The sequence below is a fragment of the Osmia lignaria genome, chromosome 14 (genome assembly GCF_051020975.1).
Source record: "Osmia lignaria lignaria isolate PbOS001 chromosome 14, iyOsmLign1, whole genome shotgun sequence".
In the NCBI taxonomy this organism is placed as follows: domain Eukaryota; kingdom Metazoa; phylum Arthropoda; class Insecta; order Hymenoptera; family Megachilidae; genus Osmia; species Osmia lignaria.
In genome coordinates this window covers 82,698-99,960 of record NC_135045.1, presented here as the reverse complement: position 1 = coordinate 99,960, position 17,263 = coordinate 82,698, and the positions used below count along the sequence as shown (strand labels likewise).

Here is a 17,263-nt window from a genome sequence, read left to right as displayed (position 1 = left end):
AAAATTACTGCAAACCAGTCGAGTGTAAGTTACGTTGAAGAATTCCTAGCAAAGAGGATAGAAAATAATTAAACGTGAATAGAAAAACGGAATAGAAATACGTTGTATACCACGCTGAAGTTGATGAAAATTTCATTAATATTTTTATTTTAAATAATTTCAAGTAAATACAATATCAATGCCTACATGAAATTTGATCATTGATCATCCCTCACGATAATGTTCCTAATAATTAAATTAAGACAAGCGAATGACACATTTGCTTTCCTTATTTATCCCGAATAAAATATTATATTTGTCACTGTTATACAAGAGCGTATAGTTTTCGTCTCCATTATGCCGGCTATTTATTGCCTCGTAGAGTAGATAAATTCCAGTTACCATAGATAAATCGCAACCTAAACACGTCTCTAAAGTTGATGAATAGAGTTTCGAGCAGGCGTGTATCATGGACAAAAGCTGAACGCTGCTCCTAAGGAACTTGCTGCTGCTTTCTAGCTTTCTAGTAATTTTAATGCAAACTTTCGCACAATCTTTCCTTCAACGCGTTCAGGTAACGTAATTTGTTACGTCAGTGTGCGTGCAACGTTTCTTTCGAGGGGAAAAGTTTCATCACAAAAGAGACACTTTTAACCTTTTTTCACATAATTTTAAGCTGCTACGATTAACATCGATCAATTGGATTCGATACGAATTCAATTGAAAGCGTAAAATACACTTATCGTAAGTATAAAGAAAAAGTTCATATTTAAAACAGTGAGAAACGTAAACGTGAAAAGTCGTAGAAGAAGGCTTGATTAAAGTAGAAAAGTAGAAAAGTAGAAAAAACTTACCAGCACGGATGGCACGAATCCACTCAGCGCGGTCCTGCTCGCGGGCGGCGAGGAGGTAGAGCGTGTACTCTTGGCCGGCTTCTCGATAGCCCACCTGGAAGGGTAGCCCAGGTGGTATTCCACCACCTCCACCACCTCCGCCTCCACCACCTGTTCCTGCTTCGCTACCTGCCACGTCGCTGCCGACGACGCCGCCGACGCCGCCGACGGCGTTGCTCCCGAGGCTCGCCGTTTCAACCACGTGCACGCTCTCGACCGCGATTCTACCTCGTTCCTTGCGTCGCTGAGAACACAACCAACGTTCCTCTCATTATCGTTCTGCAGGAAAAAAGCATACACCTACAAGAAGCTACATAATTCGGAAGCCGGCTTTGCCTTATCAACACTCGTGCAACGAAATTGATATTTTTTTACCGGTACCGGTGAATAACATACAGGTGAAACTCTATTAATCGGCAACTTTGGAAATCAAATGTACCACCGTTGTAATCTTATCAACTCTACGCTCTTCAAAGTATTAATCGATTCTCGGTTGCCGTTTCTTCTTTCCGAGCAAATTTCAACAATTTTTTATCACCTTACAACCATCTTTCTTTCTTTCTTTCTTTCTTTTTTATTAAACTTTACCTCAGCTTTCTTCATAGATTTCTTTCCCTGCAAACAATGAAATCGCACAACTTACTGAACAAGCTTTCTCACACGACCAAGTTCACTCTTTCATTTTCACGCTTTCTTCATTAATTTCTTCCCGGACCCTTCTAAATGCATTCCTTCGTTCATTCCTGCTTTGCTCTCCTACCTTTTACTCTTCAACCGAAAGAAATCGAATCAAACGAATTTCAATCCTATTACTAACGACAAATTAATTTATTTATTTATTAATATAGACCTTCGGAAGGTTAGTATTAGAAAAATGAAGAATAACCTGTGACAGCCCCGACTGCTAAGAACATCATCGGACAAGAACATATAGATATAGATACATATAGATCAGAGGACGCATAGCGAACGGGGTGAGGTGCGCGGAAGTATTGGCTAGGAGAACCGAGCTCTACCGTGGCTGTTTAAAAACTACGCGCGGTACATACATACTGCGTCGAGCTCGGTTCGTACCCGACACTCCCGTTTGGTGAGCCTGCGCGCTCTATAGCCATGCGTCTTCTAATTGCTCGCTACTTTTTTTTCATTAATTATCAAAAATAAAACGTTAACGAGCATTTTGGTACAGTACCATCAACACTCCTTTTTCTTACTTTTTAAAACATTAATATTTGAAATATTCATGGACAGCTAAAAACCAGCAGTGAGTAAATATGTTGTATGAAATCATGTTCAATTTCAAATAAACTAGAAAGAAAGATGACAATTGAAAGAGTAGCAAAGTTTACACAAGGTTTCAGTTCTTTTCATCATCGGTTCTGTCTATGCTTTTGCTATTTTGCTATTTTGCTATTTTGCTATTTCGCTACTTCGATATTTCCGATGCAAAACTGTATCGACAAGCTTGAGAAACCGTCGATTTCACAGCGATCGTATGAAATTTGTGTAAACGGTAGACGACAAATAGTAGCAAAAGCTTTCCGTCTCGAGAAACGTCACTTTCGACAAATACCGGCTTTTCGAAGCTTTCAGAGGAAATCGAATGGTAAAAGAAACGCGTTCGTAGAGATTTAGGAAAAACTTTCCAACCTGCCAGTTGTACAAATCGGGTGAAAAGAACATAGCAGTGTCATAGACGAAATTTTCAAGCGGAAATCGTTTGTCAATGAAACAGAGAGATTTACGATTTACGATTTACGATTTACGATTTACGATCGCAAGTGCGAACCACTCGAATAAATGCACAAGCACATGTGTAGGTAGGAGAGAAAATTGGTATAAGATAGCCAGAAGGCCGGGCCGGGAGGAACCGATAATACCTGAGGGTAGCAGCTCTTTTGAAATAGTGGAAATCCGGCGAGACAAATCGAGTTTCCTCCAGCTATGGAAGGATATTGGTTGCGTGTATACACACACTCGAAGCTTTATGCAATAATGGAGCGTCCTGACTGAATAGCACGTGCATCGAACACACGTTCGGTATACACACGAAACGTTTACTGTAACGTTGTAATAACTTTCTCTTTGCTCCTTTAAATTTAAAATATTATATTTTTATTCATCCTTGAGTGATTACGAGCCAAAGAGATACGAAACATAAAGGGAGGGAATAATATCCTCCTATTATTTGCTACAGGCTGGAAACTGAAAGGAAGAATAGCAAATAGATAGCATGGATTTTTATTAAATTCTATCTGAAAGTAACCAGTCGAATAAACTGGTCTCGATAGGAGCAAACTGAATCCACGCTTTGTGAAGAAATCCATGCTGAATTGCTCGTTCCATTCGTAACAGGCTACTTCCAACTTTTTCTTTTCAATATCAAGGAGCAACACAGAACGACTAACGAGGCTGGTTTTTTAATTAAATGGCCCGTTTTACTTGAACCAGCAGCGAAATGCATCGTAAGCAACAAACAGTTTCCTGGGAAACCAATTGGTTGGATTTTTAGAGCGGAAGTATCGGTGAGAGATCAATCTCTCCACTTTCCAGTTCGTCCTGTTCTCGGTGAGAAACCGGGACACACCTATTGCGACTAACGAAATTTGGAAAATTTACAAGTAAAAATATTTACATCAACATTAATGTTCATTCTGTAAGACCAAAGACTAAAAGACCAAAAGACCAAAAGTTATCTCTGAGCCGAAGTCTTTAAAGACGAAAGGGGATTCCTGAACCTCGAGGACAAACGGAGAACGCAATCATTTATTACTTCGGAAGAAGACCCGTCAATTTTCGCTTACCTCCACGTTGCAGGCTGTTGTTAAAACTTTGCCAAGTTTTCTAGCTACGACGAAAGGACACAACACGACACGACACGACACGACACGACACGACACGACACGACACGACACGACACAACACGACACGGTGGTCTTTTTGATAGACAACGCTTCTGCCACGTGTCAAGAAACTTGGACCAGCTGCTGCAAACTTGACGACTCAACAACGATCTATCGTACTTTTTCACCCCTCGCGGAATTTTACTTCCGTTAACGATGCAACTTTCTCGATAGATTCGAAAGTCAGCCTCCGTTCGACAACTTTCGATATGTCGGATGAATAATGAATCCCTTCAGCAGCTTCTCTAGATCTTGAAAAAAGATCCGTCGACGATTAATTGAAAAATCTCTCCGATGCTGGTGATACCAGTATTAGACCAGTATCGACGAACAATGTTTCCATTAATTTCGTTTCTTCCAGTTGCTCTGGCTTCTTGAAACGGTACCGAAAAGAATTCGAAATAAATTGGAGGTTAATTAGAGATACTTTCAGATGCTAGATAGATCTTTTGATTGAAAGATTCAGGTTTCGAGTAATTTCGATTCTTCCGTTTCGTCCTGTTGCTTCAAGGGATCCGGAAGAGATTTGCTTCTGTAACTCTCGCTTCTCAGATTTTTAATTAGGTATACTTTTAAATCGTTCCGATGAATTTTTTACAATTTTCTGATCCTTTAATTTCGGTTAAGGCTCTTCCTTTCTGTTGCATCTTCTTCAAAGAATCCAGCAAATCTTATCCGAGAAAATGAAGAATTAATTAGCAAAGTTCTCAAATGACAAATCGGTGTTGTTCAAAATTATCAATCTTCCTCCAGCTTTTTCAAGCTTTCAAATTGAATCTTCCTCAGCTGCAATTATCCTCTTCGATTCGAAACGTAGTATATTTTTAACCGGAATTGGAATCGAGGAGCAGAAACGAAAGTCGTGCGGAAATCTAAATCGGTTCTCGCGCGCGAAAAAGGAACGAGATAAGCGTCGCGAAAACGGATTGGAAAAAAAGCAGAAGCAGCAAGCGTTTCGCAGAGCACGATTCCGATGTCGACCACTGACTGAGCCGTGAAGCATCAGGAACCCGCAACCGAGAGGCGGAAGAAAGGAGGAAGAGAAAGGTGGCGGCGGTGTCGTTCCGGGGCGCCTGCGCTACCAATTTTACACATGGTCTACGAGCACGTTATAACCACCCCCAACCAACCCCTACCAACCAAAACTGTATGGCTGGCCTACCAGCTAACGGGCTGCGTTACCCTTATGCTTACGCAGATACAAGGGTCATTCAAAAAATCAAACGAAACAGAAAAACGCTTTACATATGTATGCGTATATTATATCAAATCGTTCTTACTTGCTGTTACTTTTTTTTAATATGCAGCCTATTTCATACCCCATATTCAATTTCATTTGAATACCTCAACCTTTTCATTAGTCCATTGCCTCTCGATCGTTTGAGCCTGCAAACGCTTAGGTAACGCGACGGAAAATTCGGTTGGCTGTCCAAGCAAACATCCACGAAACATCCAACGAGAACCGCTTAAATAAATTACAAACCAAAAGATTGCCGTCCTGACCATTTACAGATAGAACAACCCTATCCTCCTCTTCTCTTGCAGCCGCGCGCGCATACGCGCGCACACTATATTCTCTCTATATTCTCTCTATATTCTCCCTATAGTTATATTCGGTAATTGTTATGGACACTATTGTCGTTACAGTATCGTTCATAAGAATCTGAACTAGATTTGTAAAAGTAACTTAACGTAGAAAAAAAAAAAGAACCATACACCACGACACGATATACGATACAAGTACCCAATGAAACCTATTCTCATTGTCAGTTTACCCTTTCGCCTATTCACTAGCTAATGGAACGAATTCTTCTGACGATGGCGAATGATCGTTAATGAAAAGGTGATTAGCGTCTTTTACCTTTTTTGTCTACATCAAATTTTGAGAAATAGAAAGTGAATGGATGTATACATACCTCTCCATCGCCGTCGTAATAGACGAGGTAGCGTCTGGTCAGAACGAACCAGCGTTGTTTGTAGTTTACGGGAGTGAAACGTTTCTTATTTTGAGAACGTTTCACCATGAACCCCTGTCTCACCACGTCTCCACTTTTTGGCTCCACCTTCCCATCTTTCCCCGCCATCACCGACGGAGGGCCACCCTGTCGACAGAGAATAATTGAATTTTTTATACTTTTATCATTTCCCTTCTTAAATGCGTTCATTTTATAATATTCTAGTAGTACATATATCAGCAGAAAGAAGATAGTAAATGGTATTTTTCTTATGCTCTTATGGATACATATGTACCGCCCACTGAATTCATTCAAATGTTTCATTTCTCCTCGACGAGCTCGAGAAAACATCAATTACGCGATAAACTTTCAATTATTTCCATAGTTCAAATTTCTATCGGTCAATTTGCTAACCTTTTGCCTTATCATCTTCTCAACAGTTGTTATTATTACATCTGTTACAGTTAAACTAATCACTACATGTAACGATCCCTGATTATGTCAATTACTATATGTATAGTTAGAACGTAAAATTCAACTTTCCTATGAATACGATGCACTCTCGATATTATTAATAATAATTCTGAATAAGAAAAACATTCATGGATCGACACTTGACGAGGACAGAAATAAAAGATACCGTAATACTTAGCACGAGTCTACAATCTAGTCTACAGGATTTAGGACTTCTCCGTTCAATTCCGGAATGACTCGTGAAGAAAGAATTTCTATTTAAAAGTTAGAATAGATCAGTTCAAACCTTCGATCAGCTTCTCGCAGGATAATCCGAAACCATTTTTTATTAATGCGACGACATTCAAAAACAAATTATCCAATTCAAGACTCTAACAATAAGATATTATACATATAAGATAAAACATTTCTTTACAAATTTCTATATGTATACAACAAGAATACAATATGTATATACATACATACATACATATATGTATAGTACAGGACACTACACGCTATGCGTCATTTATCTCAACATTCAATTCTATTCGCGCTTTCAGTGAACGATCTGATACGAATTTTCAGAAATTAATCACTTTAATTTACAAATTGTACCTTTTTACTTTTTTCTCCAAGTATAGCAGTGAAACGGTGTCATTCAATTCGTCCATGCTGTTTGATCTTGTAGTAGAAAAAACCGTGAAGCGTCCTTGATGCCAATCAATTTCCTCAAACATCCTCACCAACACTGACACGTTCCATTTACAAATGAAAAACTATCAAGTCCCAAAATTCGTACCACGTTTCCTAACCATTCAACATTTCTAGTAATAGAAAAAAGCACGAATCAATGTCTTCTAATGCAAATGCAATCTCTAAATACCGGCGAACGTTTTGCGCGTACCTAACCCGCCCTCGACAATCCTAAGCTAAAACGCACGCAACGCGCATGTGCGATCCTTTCCTAAGCGCATGCGCAATCACAGAAAAAAGATGTTCGCGCGTGTGCGTACACCAACTTCCGGTCGACGTTCTCGAACGATTAGGAGAAAAATTTACTATACGAGCTGACGTTCTTTTTTTTCTAATTCTAACAAACGAATTGTTAAACAACTTGTGTAAACAGAAATGAAATAAACAACCTAAATTATTCGGTGAATACCGAATCAATTGTATAATAAATAATTTCGGTTATTTGCTATGTTACTGCTATGAAATCAAATTTTTATCCATTTTTTCAACATTAAAAATTTTCTTACAAATATTCAATGAAACATAAACACGTATTATACAAGTATAACAAGTTTTTGCAATTGTAGTCAAAAATATATGTATATGTATAACGATACCTATCAAATGTTTTCAACTTAATCTAAGTATTTTAGTCAAATATCTCGCTATGAAAATCTGACAAAGTACCAACGACTAAATTTTCGACACTTTAACAACAATTTAACAAGTGCGTTAAATTCCGATTTATCGTATCCTTTGGATTTTTTCGAATACGATGTCAATAAAAAATACAACACAGAGGAGAAAAATGCAAATCTGTTTCAGTAATTAAGCAAGAATTTTAATTATTAAAATTGTAAAGTTACCGTGTCTGGTATAATGCTTTTATAAAAATTTGGAGTATTATATTAAATCTTCATTTTTACTATCATACATGTGGCGTCAAATAAATCTGTTAGTCGAAGGATTACCTTGCAAGGGTTTCCATAAGATTCTACAAACATCTACAGAATAAATATAAATAATATCGCAATGAATATGTGTAAAACTATAAACAGATAAATGTTTTTCAAAAGACTAGAATTACTAATTGTAACTAAAACAAATCAATACAATGATACTATCAAGTACAATTTAAACTTTCAAACCACACTATTATGTACACATAATTTATACACAATTTCCATCTTGGAAATTGAATACACTCTAAATATCAAAAACATTGTAATATAGAATATTTAAAAAGCAATGCTCTAATAAAAAGCTTATTAATACATACTTTTAGCGATGAAAATTTTCATTATTTTTTATACAGCTTGATAGCAATCATGACAACTTTTTACTAACAATTAAAATTTACCTATATACATTCAATACCAATTTTATACACAATTTTCCTCTTTACTTTATTTATAATTTTAAATTTCTCGTGAAATCCTGATCGTTGTGTATATCATAAATTATGAAAATTGAGGATAATCGAAAATAAAATATTAGAGCAACGTTCCTTTCAAAATTACTAAAAATAACAGAGTGGCAAGATCAACGACAACGCGGTAGTTTGTGGTTATCTTGACACTCGACTAAATGAATATTTCTACCTAAAAGTTTAGCGAGAATAACATTTATGTAAACGAAATTCATAACAAAAGGTCAACTTACCATATACCAGGGTACTGCTACCACCTCACAATTTTAATGCTTGTCAGAAACATGACCGGTGCCCAAACAAAGAATTCACGTGGAACGAACGCATACACACACCGACAATCTGTCAAACGAAGACGTTGGAAATTCACAAGATAGCAGGAAATACCTCACTACGTTAGTGAAGCAATTATCCGAAATCTCATGAAACTGTTAGAACAGTTTCTTAAACAAGATACAAGTAATCTTCACTAATTGATTTCTTTCGATTCGCTAGTTAACCTACGAAAATCCTCAATTTCAGTTCGACGTCCTGCTCGCATTAAACGTATTAAGTGGTCAGTAGAGAATACCTGTTGACTCATTTTAAAAAACAAGATGGCGGACTCGAAGACTACCTTACATGTTGTTTTGTTTTAGTTTAACAATAAATTAGTTTTCGTAAATTTATGGTGAAAATTTCGCAGAAAGTAAAAACTAGTCCTATAACTAATTCTACAGTTTTCGATGAATAAATGTTATTCCATGAATACATTGTAAATACTGTGAAATCATTGTAATGTAACCTAATATACATATACTAGCACTGATCACGCACTGTGTTCCATACATATCTAATATATATGTATATCGAAAATGCAGAGCTAGATTCAGTGATTTAATTTTATAACATACGAACGTTGTTGTATTTTTCCTCAGTTATTAAGAAATTACTATTGTTAATGATTACGAATATTTATTATTGAATATGACACGAATTAAAACAAAAAAAATAATAATAAGTGACTGCTACGCGCGAAATTACGGACCTGCGCATTAATTTCAGTTCTCCACAGAGTTTGGCAACAGTTTACTCAAACTTAATCTACTGTATATGTTGTGTAAAACTTATATCCATATTATCTTATGGACGCTGATATTGAACGTCAAAAATGGCAGCACCAGAAGCAATACAAGTCAGTTCGCTACCTCTGCCTCCAGTTCAGTACATAAATTTGTACACGGACGAAAATGTTCGTCGAGGCAGAGCACCTCGACCACCGCCTCCGATACATGATACTTATTCAATGTTTGGAAATACATTTAATGCGGATGATACGATTATAAGACCTCTCGAAGCTCAAGGAATTAAAAGGCTATATCCTCAACACTTTGATCGACGAAGAGAATTGAAGAAATTGAACCATTCCTTGCTTGTTAACTTTTTAGATTTGATAGATTTACTTGTACAATGTCCTGACAGTCCAAGACGTGCTGAAAAAGTAAGTATTTATTACTAACCTTCCCTTTCCTTCTTTTTCTTTTTCTTTTCTTGTCCTTTTTCTTCCTTTTTTTTATTTTTTTATTTTTTTCATTTTTTTGTGATATCAACTATTTTCTTCGCTGTTTGTAGGTGGAAGATCTTAGTTTATTATTCATTCACATTCATCATTTGTTAAATGAATTCAGACCACATCAAGCTAGAGAAACATTACGCGTTATGATGGAATTACAACGTAGACAACGTATTGAAACTGCGCTTAGATTTCAGAAGCACTTGGAAAAGGTATGTTGTTTTGTGGTCCTATATTTAAAACAATTAGAAATGTACATAATAGACAAATAACACTAATTGTTAAAAACTTCATTTTAGGTACAGGAAATTCTACAACACGCGTTACAAATGCTACCCGACACTTCAGAACTGGATTCAAAGCTAGCAATAAACACAGATGCAATGGAATCTGTTGATCATTTAGGTTCTGAACAACATACACCTGATCCGTGTAGTTCCAGTGATCGCGTTATGTGCAAAGTTATAGACGATATGATTGCAACAAATGGACTATTTTAATTAATAAAGTATTTATATATTGTCAATTTCATTGTGTAAAAATGATTGTAATTATAGATGTAACAAGCATTGTGATGTTAATTCTAAAAACATAACTATTTTATTTATTAAATGGTCGAAAAAGAATCATTTTTCTAAGTTTACTTCATTTATACATTGTACATATTAATTAAAGAGACACGATATATAATGTAGAACAATGCAATTTATTAATGATATAGTAATAAATTTAATAAAGTAATGTTTACATACTTCAAATAATAATAAACACAAATATTTTTAGAATATTACAATATGTTGATACATACAAAGAAGTTTCCATACAATCATATAATAGTACCTAAATGTTACAAAATATTTGTACTACGTGTTAATTTAAGATGTATATGAATTTTCAATAATCATTAAGTTGTTATACACTCTATAATTATCTATCTATACGTAGAAACACTTTACGTTATTGGGCATAAAAAATACAACATATATTATGCAATAGTAGCATTTATTAAATTAAAACGGTAATATATTCAGTTACTGTTACAAAATTTTTGTCTAATGGTGGATAGGAAAAGGACACAATTTATTATGTTAAACTCACCTTACAAAACAGCTACCATCATTATATAAATACAAAACAATAGACAATTGTGCAACAGCTCCTGAAAAAAAGATGATTGTATCATATTCTCTCCTCATCATCCTTCCTGGTGAATCTATAAAAGATCTAGAATCAAAAAATTATTATTTTTAATCTGTTCTGCCGCTCCAGGATCATCGATAAACATACAGCATCTGTAAAATAAAAATTGTATTATAATAGTATAATTTACTGCAATACGATCAAAGAAACTTTTAAGCTTGTAAATTTTTTAGTTAAAATGTTTACAGAAACTGAATATTTTATATATATATAATTTGGTCTCAATTAGACTTATATGTACACAATCAATTTTGATAGAATTCTTTTTACATGTTTGGTTGAAAAAACGACGTAAACGTATAACAATTAACAGAACTCACAGCGATTCATATAAATAGATAAACATAAATCCATAAATACAGTTAAATTGTAATTAATAAAATGAAAAATAAAAACAATCTTCAAGTTTCTTTGATTTAATTATCATTTTGTAACTGGATGCTCTAGTCGTCTTCTATCTAACAGCTTCGGTCCTCGTTTCCTGCTGACAAAAGAAATGAAATTGGATCTAAAAGAAGGAATAGGAGAAATCAGGAGGTAAGGAAATACATTTCGATACTATTTTAACATTCACACTTATTGTAAAAGAGAAAAATTGTTTGTCTTCGCAATTATTTGTAACACCATTGACCACGTTATAACACGAACCAGCCATTCTACGGTCTGAACTTTTTAAACATTTCATATGAAATATGAACATCGTAATTAACACCTGATGTTATCTCAATCTCTTTGGGCGATAAATATACTGTCTTCGCACTGTTTTCTCTTCAGTATTTTGTGTTCTTCTTCCTGCTAAGGTACTTTATAAATGGTCTCATAATATACACTTGTTGATTTCGACTGTGTGTTGTACTTCTCACTTCTTTTCATGTGTCTATCATCCATCCCCGTCCATCCATTTTCGATAAATCCGAGTTTCTTCAAGTTTTTCATTTTATTTTTTTTTTTTCTTTTTGCTTTTTTTTCAGCGATATATTTAAAAAAATTCTTACGACACTATGAGTATGTTATCTCACAAAAATGTTTTCTTCTCCAACCATTGATGATATTTTGTTATAATATTAATTACCACTGTGTTTAGTAAACAACTGATTCTTAGAATTTTGTATTTGAAACTTGTACGTACTTAAAGCTCTCACAGAAACACTTTCTTTACACTATAATATTTCTATAGAACAAAAATGTTGTATTTTCTTCGTCACTTCTCTTAAAATCACTCTCTGTAACTAATCACTTATACATTCTTGATTTGTATGTACATTTTACAGGCCTGGTGTAGTTTTATATTATTGCAATTTTAACCATTCCATGCTTTCAATAATTTAAGCAATTCAAAAATTAGTAAAAATTCTTTCTCCATGTTCCACGACCTCTAGGTCTGTAACCACCTCGGCCACCCGACCTATTTCCTCTAAATCTACCTCGTCCTACAAGAACAAGAAAACAATTTTAATCACATTTTGAAATAAGATTTTTAAAAGTACCATATATTCATTTAAATACCATAGTTTGATGATATGTTCGAACTATATTTCCCACTAGGCGGAGTGTATAATTCTCTTTTACTTTTATCTTCTTTGCTACGTTTATTCGAACTATTATCATTTCCAAATGTAATTGGCGTGTGTCTTTTCTGGGCAGACGAATGTTTTTCATTCTAAAATAATAATAAAACATACTTCCAACAAGATATTCAGTATAACATCTTTAATAAATTTACGATTAATTTATTAATTACCTTCTTGTCATTAGAAGATGTTTTCCATGAAAGATATATAACACTTTTAAAACTAGGAGGTGAATGAAACAGGTCTTTGATCAAAGTATTAATATTATTTGTTGTTTTCAAAGCAACAACTTTCAACTGATTCTCATCTGATTTTAATTCCTCTTCTGATTTACCACTGATTGCTTCGCGTAATTTTTTTATGTAACCTTGAATACCACGAGCAAAGTATTGTAATCTTAATCTAAATTCCTTGAGCTGTTCTGGATCTTTTATCAAAAATTCTGGTGTTTGTTTGCATAATTTATGGAAAGAATACATAAGACACTCAACATGGCTAAACTGTAGTTTTGGTACCTCAGTTATTTCTGCAGCTGGAGGAAGGGGCATATACGTCTGGAATTAATAAGGAACTATTGTTATTTTTTCTTTTATACCAATACGATTAAAGTACTATCAGTTTGAATATAAAATTCAAGGTGTACACAATCTTGGTGAATAGCATATTTACTGACAATAAGAGTATTATAAAGCTGTTGTACTTTCTCCTCTGGTTTATCAATTGTCCCACAAAATACAGCTAATTCAGCAAGAAGTTTTAATAATTCCAATTGTACATCTCTACCATCAGGTGAGGTAATTAAAGAAAGATGTGGTAAAACTTGTACACAAATATAAGAAACAAATCGTGATGAATCTATTTGAGACTGTAAGAAAAAATTTAGGATATTAATAAACACACAAATATCTTGTTCATATTTATACTTACACTAAAGAATGGAAGTGCATGTTTAATACACTGTACAAGTCTATTCCATTGCTCAACATTCGTGTGTTTAAATGGCTCAGATAATTCAGCTTGTTCAACTGTAATATCTACCAATTCTTGCTGTCCACTGACTGTAGAACCTAATCTAGTCCATGCAAGAACATCCATAATACTATGAAACTCGTCAGCGGTTACATCCTATAAAATAAAAAATTTCATTAGAATCAAGTAAGAAATAACATAAAAATACCTCCCTAAGATAAAGATCTTACTTGTAATACTTTCTTGCATTCAGAAATTAATAGATCTTCTGGTTCCTTAGTGATAATATCATGACCTATGGCTTTCAATTTCGTCGCTAAAAATTTAATACAACGCTCACGCGTACCATCATCACCATTTATAATTTGACTGAAAAATCCACTTATTGTACCTAAAAATAATAGTATAAAAATGTACAGAATATTTAATAAAGAATAATATATTACAATACCTCTTGGATCAGTTTTCATAAGGGACATGACGCTATTATGAACTACAGCTAACTCGGATGGATCTTGAGCTTGAAGCAATTGAGCTAAAATATCTGCAATTCTAGCTGTATGTTCTTTATTATCTTTGCATAATGCAGGTAGATCTTTAATAGCTTGTTTCCTTATCTGTAACCACAGAATTATACTTATATTACTTATATATATATATATATCTTATAAATTACATACTCACAAATACTATATATATTTATGTATATAAAGTATCACATATCGAATAAACAACAATAAAACATACAGCCATATCTTCATCTTCGCAAAGATCTAAATGAGCATCTATAGCTTGATCAGCTAATTTTGGAAAGTACTTAAAAAACCTTGCAATGAACTGCGATGCTAATCGTTTTTCTTTAGGTGATCCTTTCACAGCTGTTAGAATTTCTAAGTATTCTTTTTCATGCTGAAATATATAAAAAAAAAAATTTAATTCCACTATATTTATCATTTCTTGTAACTGATTATGTATTCAGGTAAAATGTCAAATTAATTAAACAATAAAAACATTGCTTAATAAGCTTGCAATTCTTTAAATTTCTGAAAATTTTGATACTCAAAAAGTAAATCACATATTTTGTATCTATAAATGAACTGAATTGTAAAATCTGTATTTAAGTAAACGTGGTTATTAAGGATAACCAAGTTCGTCTATTACCTCGGCCAATTTATCTTTGGCATCCGCCAAAATGCCAAAATTTTTATACAGTTTTTCAATACTATCCGTACTCATGTTAAATCTTTTGTGTAATCGTTACGCTTAAAGACACAAAATACATAAAAATAAGCATATAACTTCAAAATCGGTGATCTAGCCGGCCATTCACTCATTCACCACGCCAAGAAACGACAAAGATGGCAGCGATTCCATTTGAATGTACATACATACAATGCAACACACTGTATGTAAGTACATACACATATATTATACGTATACACATACAGAAATATCTATGCGCATATACACTTGAAACGTAAAATGAACAAGTTTATCGTGGCGCTCAAGTCGAAAACGAAACGGTAAACGTATGTTACATATTTACATATTACCGAATTTACTGCTTTGATTAGATACTTCTTTTTTTTTAATTTTGAAAAAATGTGATCTTTGTAAATACAACATGTAATTTAAGCTACAAAAAACTATAAAATATGAAACATAGAATACAAATATTATTTTGTATGCTAACAATTTTGGTATATTACATGTATGTACATATGTAAGCACTTATATGTATGCACATATTGTGTATTTACATAATGTATGTAACATTATATTATGATACAAAGGAAATGTAATTATTTACCCTAACAAATGCGACACAAATATTCTTAAATTGCTAATGTGTACAATAAAAATAAGTAATCAGTTATAAACATTATTTTAATTCATAATAGAAAACAGTTTAATATTGTTAATAAATTTGTTGTATACATACTGATCTACACATATATACGTATAAAATATCAAGTTAAAATTTACAACTTTTCTGTAAGTTCAGGTACAGCTTTAAATAAATCAGCAACCAAACCATAATCAGCTACTTGGAAGATTGGAGCTTCAGGATCCTTGTTAATTGCAACAATTATCTTTGAATCTTTCATACCGGCAAGATGTTGAATTGCCCCAGATATACCCACGGCAATGTATAAATCCTAAAAAGATGTAAAGTTACATACAAATAATTTCATTAACGATAACAACAGTAAGAATATAATTGTGAATAAACCTTACTGGAGCAACAATTTTTCCAGTTTGTCCGACTTGTAAATCATTAGGTACAAAACCAGCATCGACAGCAGCACGCGAAGCACCAACTGCTGCATTAAGTTTATCTGCTAGACTATATAATAATTTAAAGTTTTCTCCAGATTTCATCCCTCTTCCCCCTGATACAACAATCTTTGCAGATGTTAATTCTGGCCTGTCAGATTTGCTCAACTCTTGTTTGACAAATTCTACTAATGATGATTTGTATTCACCGCTTGGTGCAGGCTCACACTTAGCACTGCCCCCTTCTAAAGGTACTGCTTCAAACGCAGTACCTCTCACCGAAATTACTTTTACATTATCTTTACATTTTAAAGTTTGAATTGCATTTCCAGCATAAATTGTACGAACAAATGTATCTGCAGTCTTGATTCCAATAATATCACTTACAGGAGATACATCTAATTTAGCTGCAACCTCACAATAAAAACTTATATATAAATTTAGAACTTTGTATATCCACAATTATTTACTAAAAATAAATTTATATTAAACTTTTAACCGATCATACTTACTCTTGGTAATAATGCTTTACCAAAGGCAGTGGCACCAGCTAAAATATGTGTAAATTTATGTTGATTTTGAGTTGCAATAATCAGAGGAGTTAATGCTTCTGGTAAAAATCCTTTAAATGCATCATTTTCTGCTACAAGCACTTTAGACACACCATTAGCTTTACTAACAGTTTCTGCTACTTTTTTACATTTATTACCAGCAACTAAAACTGTTACATCTCCGCCAATTTTTTTTGCTGCGCTTAACGCATTACAGGTAATAGGAAGAACAATTTCATTATTATGTTCTGCAATAACTAACGTAGATTCATATCGTGCCAATAACCCATACTAAAACAATATACATTTTTATTATATTTTATAACAAGTCACAATCATTATTTAATTTCTCTTCTATAATATACCTATTGCAATATTTAAAATATTTCATTTATGTTCAATATTAAAAGGTTTAAAAATATAAATACAAACTTCCTTTTGACAGATATTTATAATCATTATGAAGAAGTGTATCTTATTAAACTAATACAATTTTTTAAATATCATAAATAGCATGAATTACTATGAATTACTTAATAATTATTAGTAATAATTATATTATTAATTATTAAAACAAATGAAAAACGAATTTTTCGTACTCACTTTATTACTAACTTTTAGTGTTCTAAAACACGCAGTAAACATCTTTTACAACAATAATTTAAAATATTGCTATTCAATTATTAGTTCTTCAGTAACACAATAAAATTAATTTGTATCTAAAGTCCAAAGTCCTCAATAATTGGATAACAGTTTTTTCATATACGTAACTGTAATAAATATAACAAAAATTACA

At 33.4% G+C, this 17,263-nt stretch overlaps 4 protein-coding genes across 5 annotated transcripts in view; 1 reads left to right on the top strand and 3 right to left on the bottom strand.

Moving 5' to 3' along the window:
• The window catches only part of Btk29A (tyrosine-protein kinase Btk29A), a 53,989-nt gene extending 44,798 nt beyond the window's left edge, over window positions 1–9,191 (bottom strand). The window contains exons 1-4 of one of the 2 annotated variants that reach the window (XM_034335307.2): window positions 8,852–9,191; window positions 8,581–8,689; window positions 5,692–5,877; window positions 834–1,116 (exon numbers count right to left, since the gene is read on the bottom strand). In XM_034335307.2, the coding sequence (XP_034191198.2) occupies window positions 834–1,116; window positions 5,692–5,877; window positions 8,581–8,583 (472 nt within the window). In that variant the 5' untranslated portion in view covers window positions 8,584–8,689; window positions 8,852–9,191. Of the gene's footprint in view, window positions 1–833; window positions 1,117–5,691; window positions 5,878–6,801; window positions 7,011–8,580; window positions 8,825–8,851 lie in introns of those variants that run through there. The other variant, XM_034335310.2, reaches the window with a different exon arrangement.
• Window positions 9,192–9,497: 306 nt separating this feature from the next.
• On the top strand, window positions 9,498–11,047 carry MED7 (mediator complex subunit 7). The gene is made up of 3 exons (XM_034335323.2): window positions 9,498–9,827; window positions 9,959–10,111; window positions 10,199–11,047. Exons 1-3 carry the CDS (start codon window positions 9,498–9,500, stop codon window positions 10,397–10,399), a joined length of 684 nt encoding a protein of 227 aa, XP_034191214.2. The 3' UTR covers window positions 10,400–11,047.
• Window positions 11,048–12,027: 980 nt separating this feature from the next.
• On the bottom strand, window positions 12,028–15,012 carry cass (apoptosis inhibitor cassowary). The gene is made up of 9 exons (XM_034335317.2): window positions 14,801–15,012; window positions 14,387–14,548; window positions 14,091–14,256; window positions 13,870–14,030; window positions 13,598–13,795; window positions 13,344–13,535; window positions 12,841–13,224; window positions 12,606–12,759; window positions 12,028–12,529 (listed from the first exon to the last, which is right to left on the bottom strand). Exons 1-9 carry the CDS (start codon window positions 14,873–14,875, stop codon window positions 12,441–12,443), a joined length of 1,581 nt encoding a protein of 526 aa, XP_034191208.1. The 5' UTR covers window positions 14,876–15,012; the 3' UTR covers window positions 12,028–12,440.
• A 496-nt stretch (window positions 15,013–15,508) lies between these two features.
• Window positions 15,509–17,240, bottom strand: wal (electron transfer flavoprotein subunit alpha wal). The gene is made up of 4 exons (XM_034335319.2): window positions 17,071–17,240; window positions 16,429–16,758; window positions 15,878–16,330; window positions 15,509–15,798 (listed from the first exon to the last, which is right to left on the bottom strand). Exons 1-4 carry the CDS (start codon window positions 17,110–17,112, stop codon window positions 15,622–15,624), a joined length of 1,002 nt encoding a protein of 333 aa, XP_034191210.2. The 5' UTR covers window positions 17,113–17,240; the 3' UTR covers window positions 15,509–15,621.
• Between the last annotated feature and the right edge of the window lie 23 nt (window positions 17,241–17,263).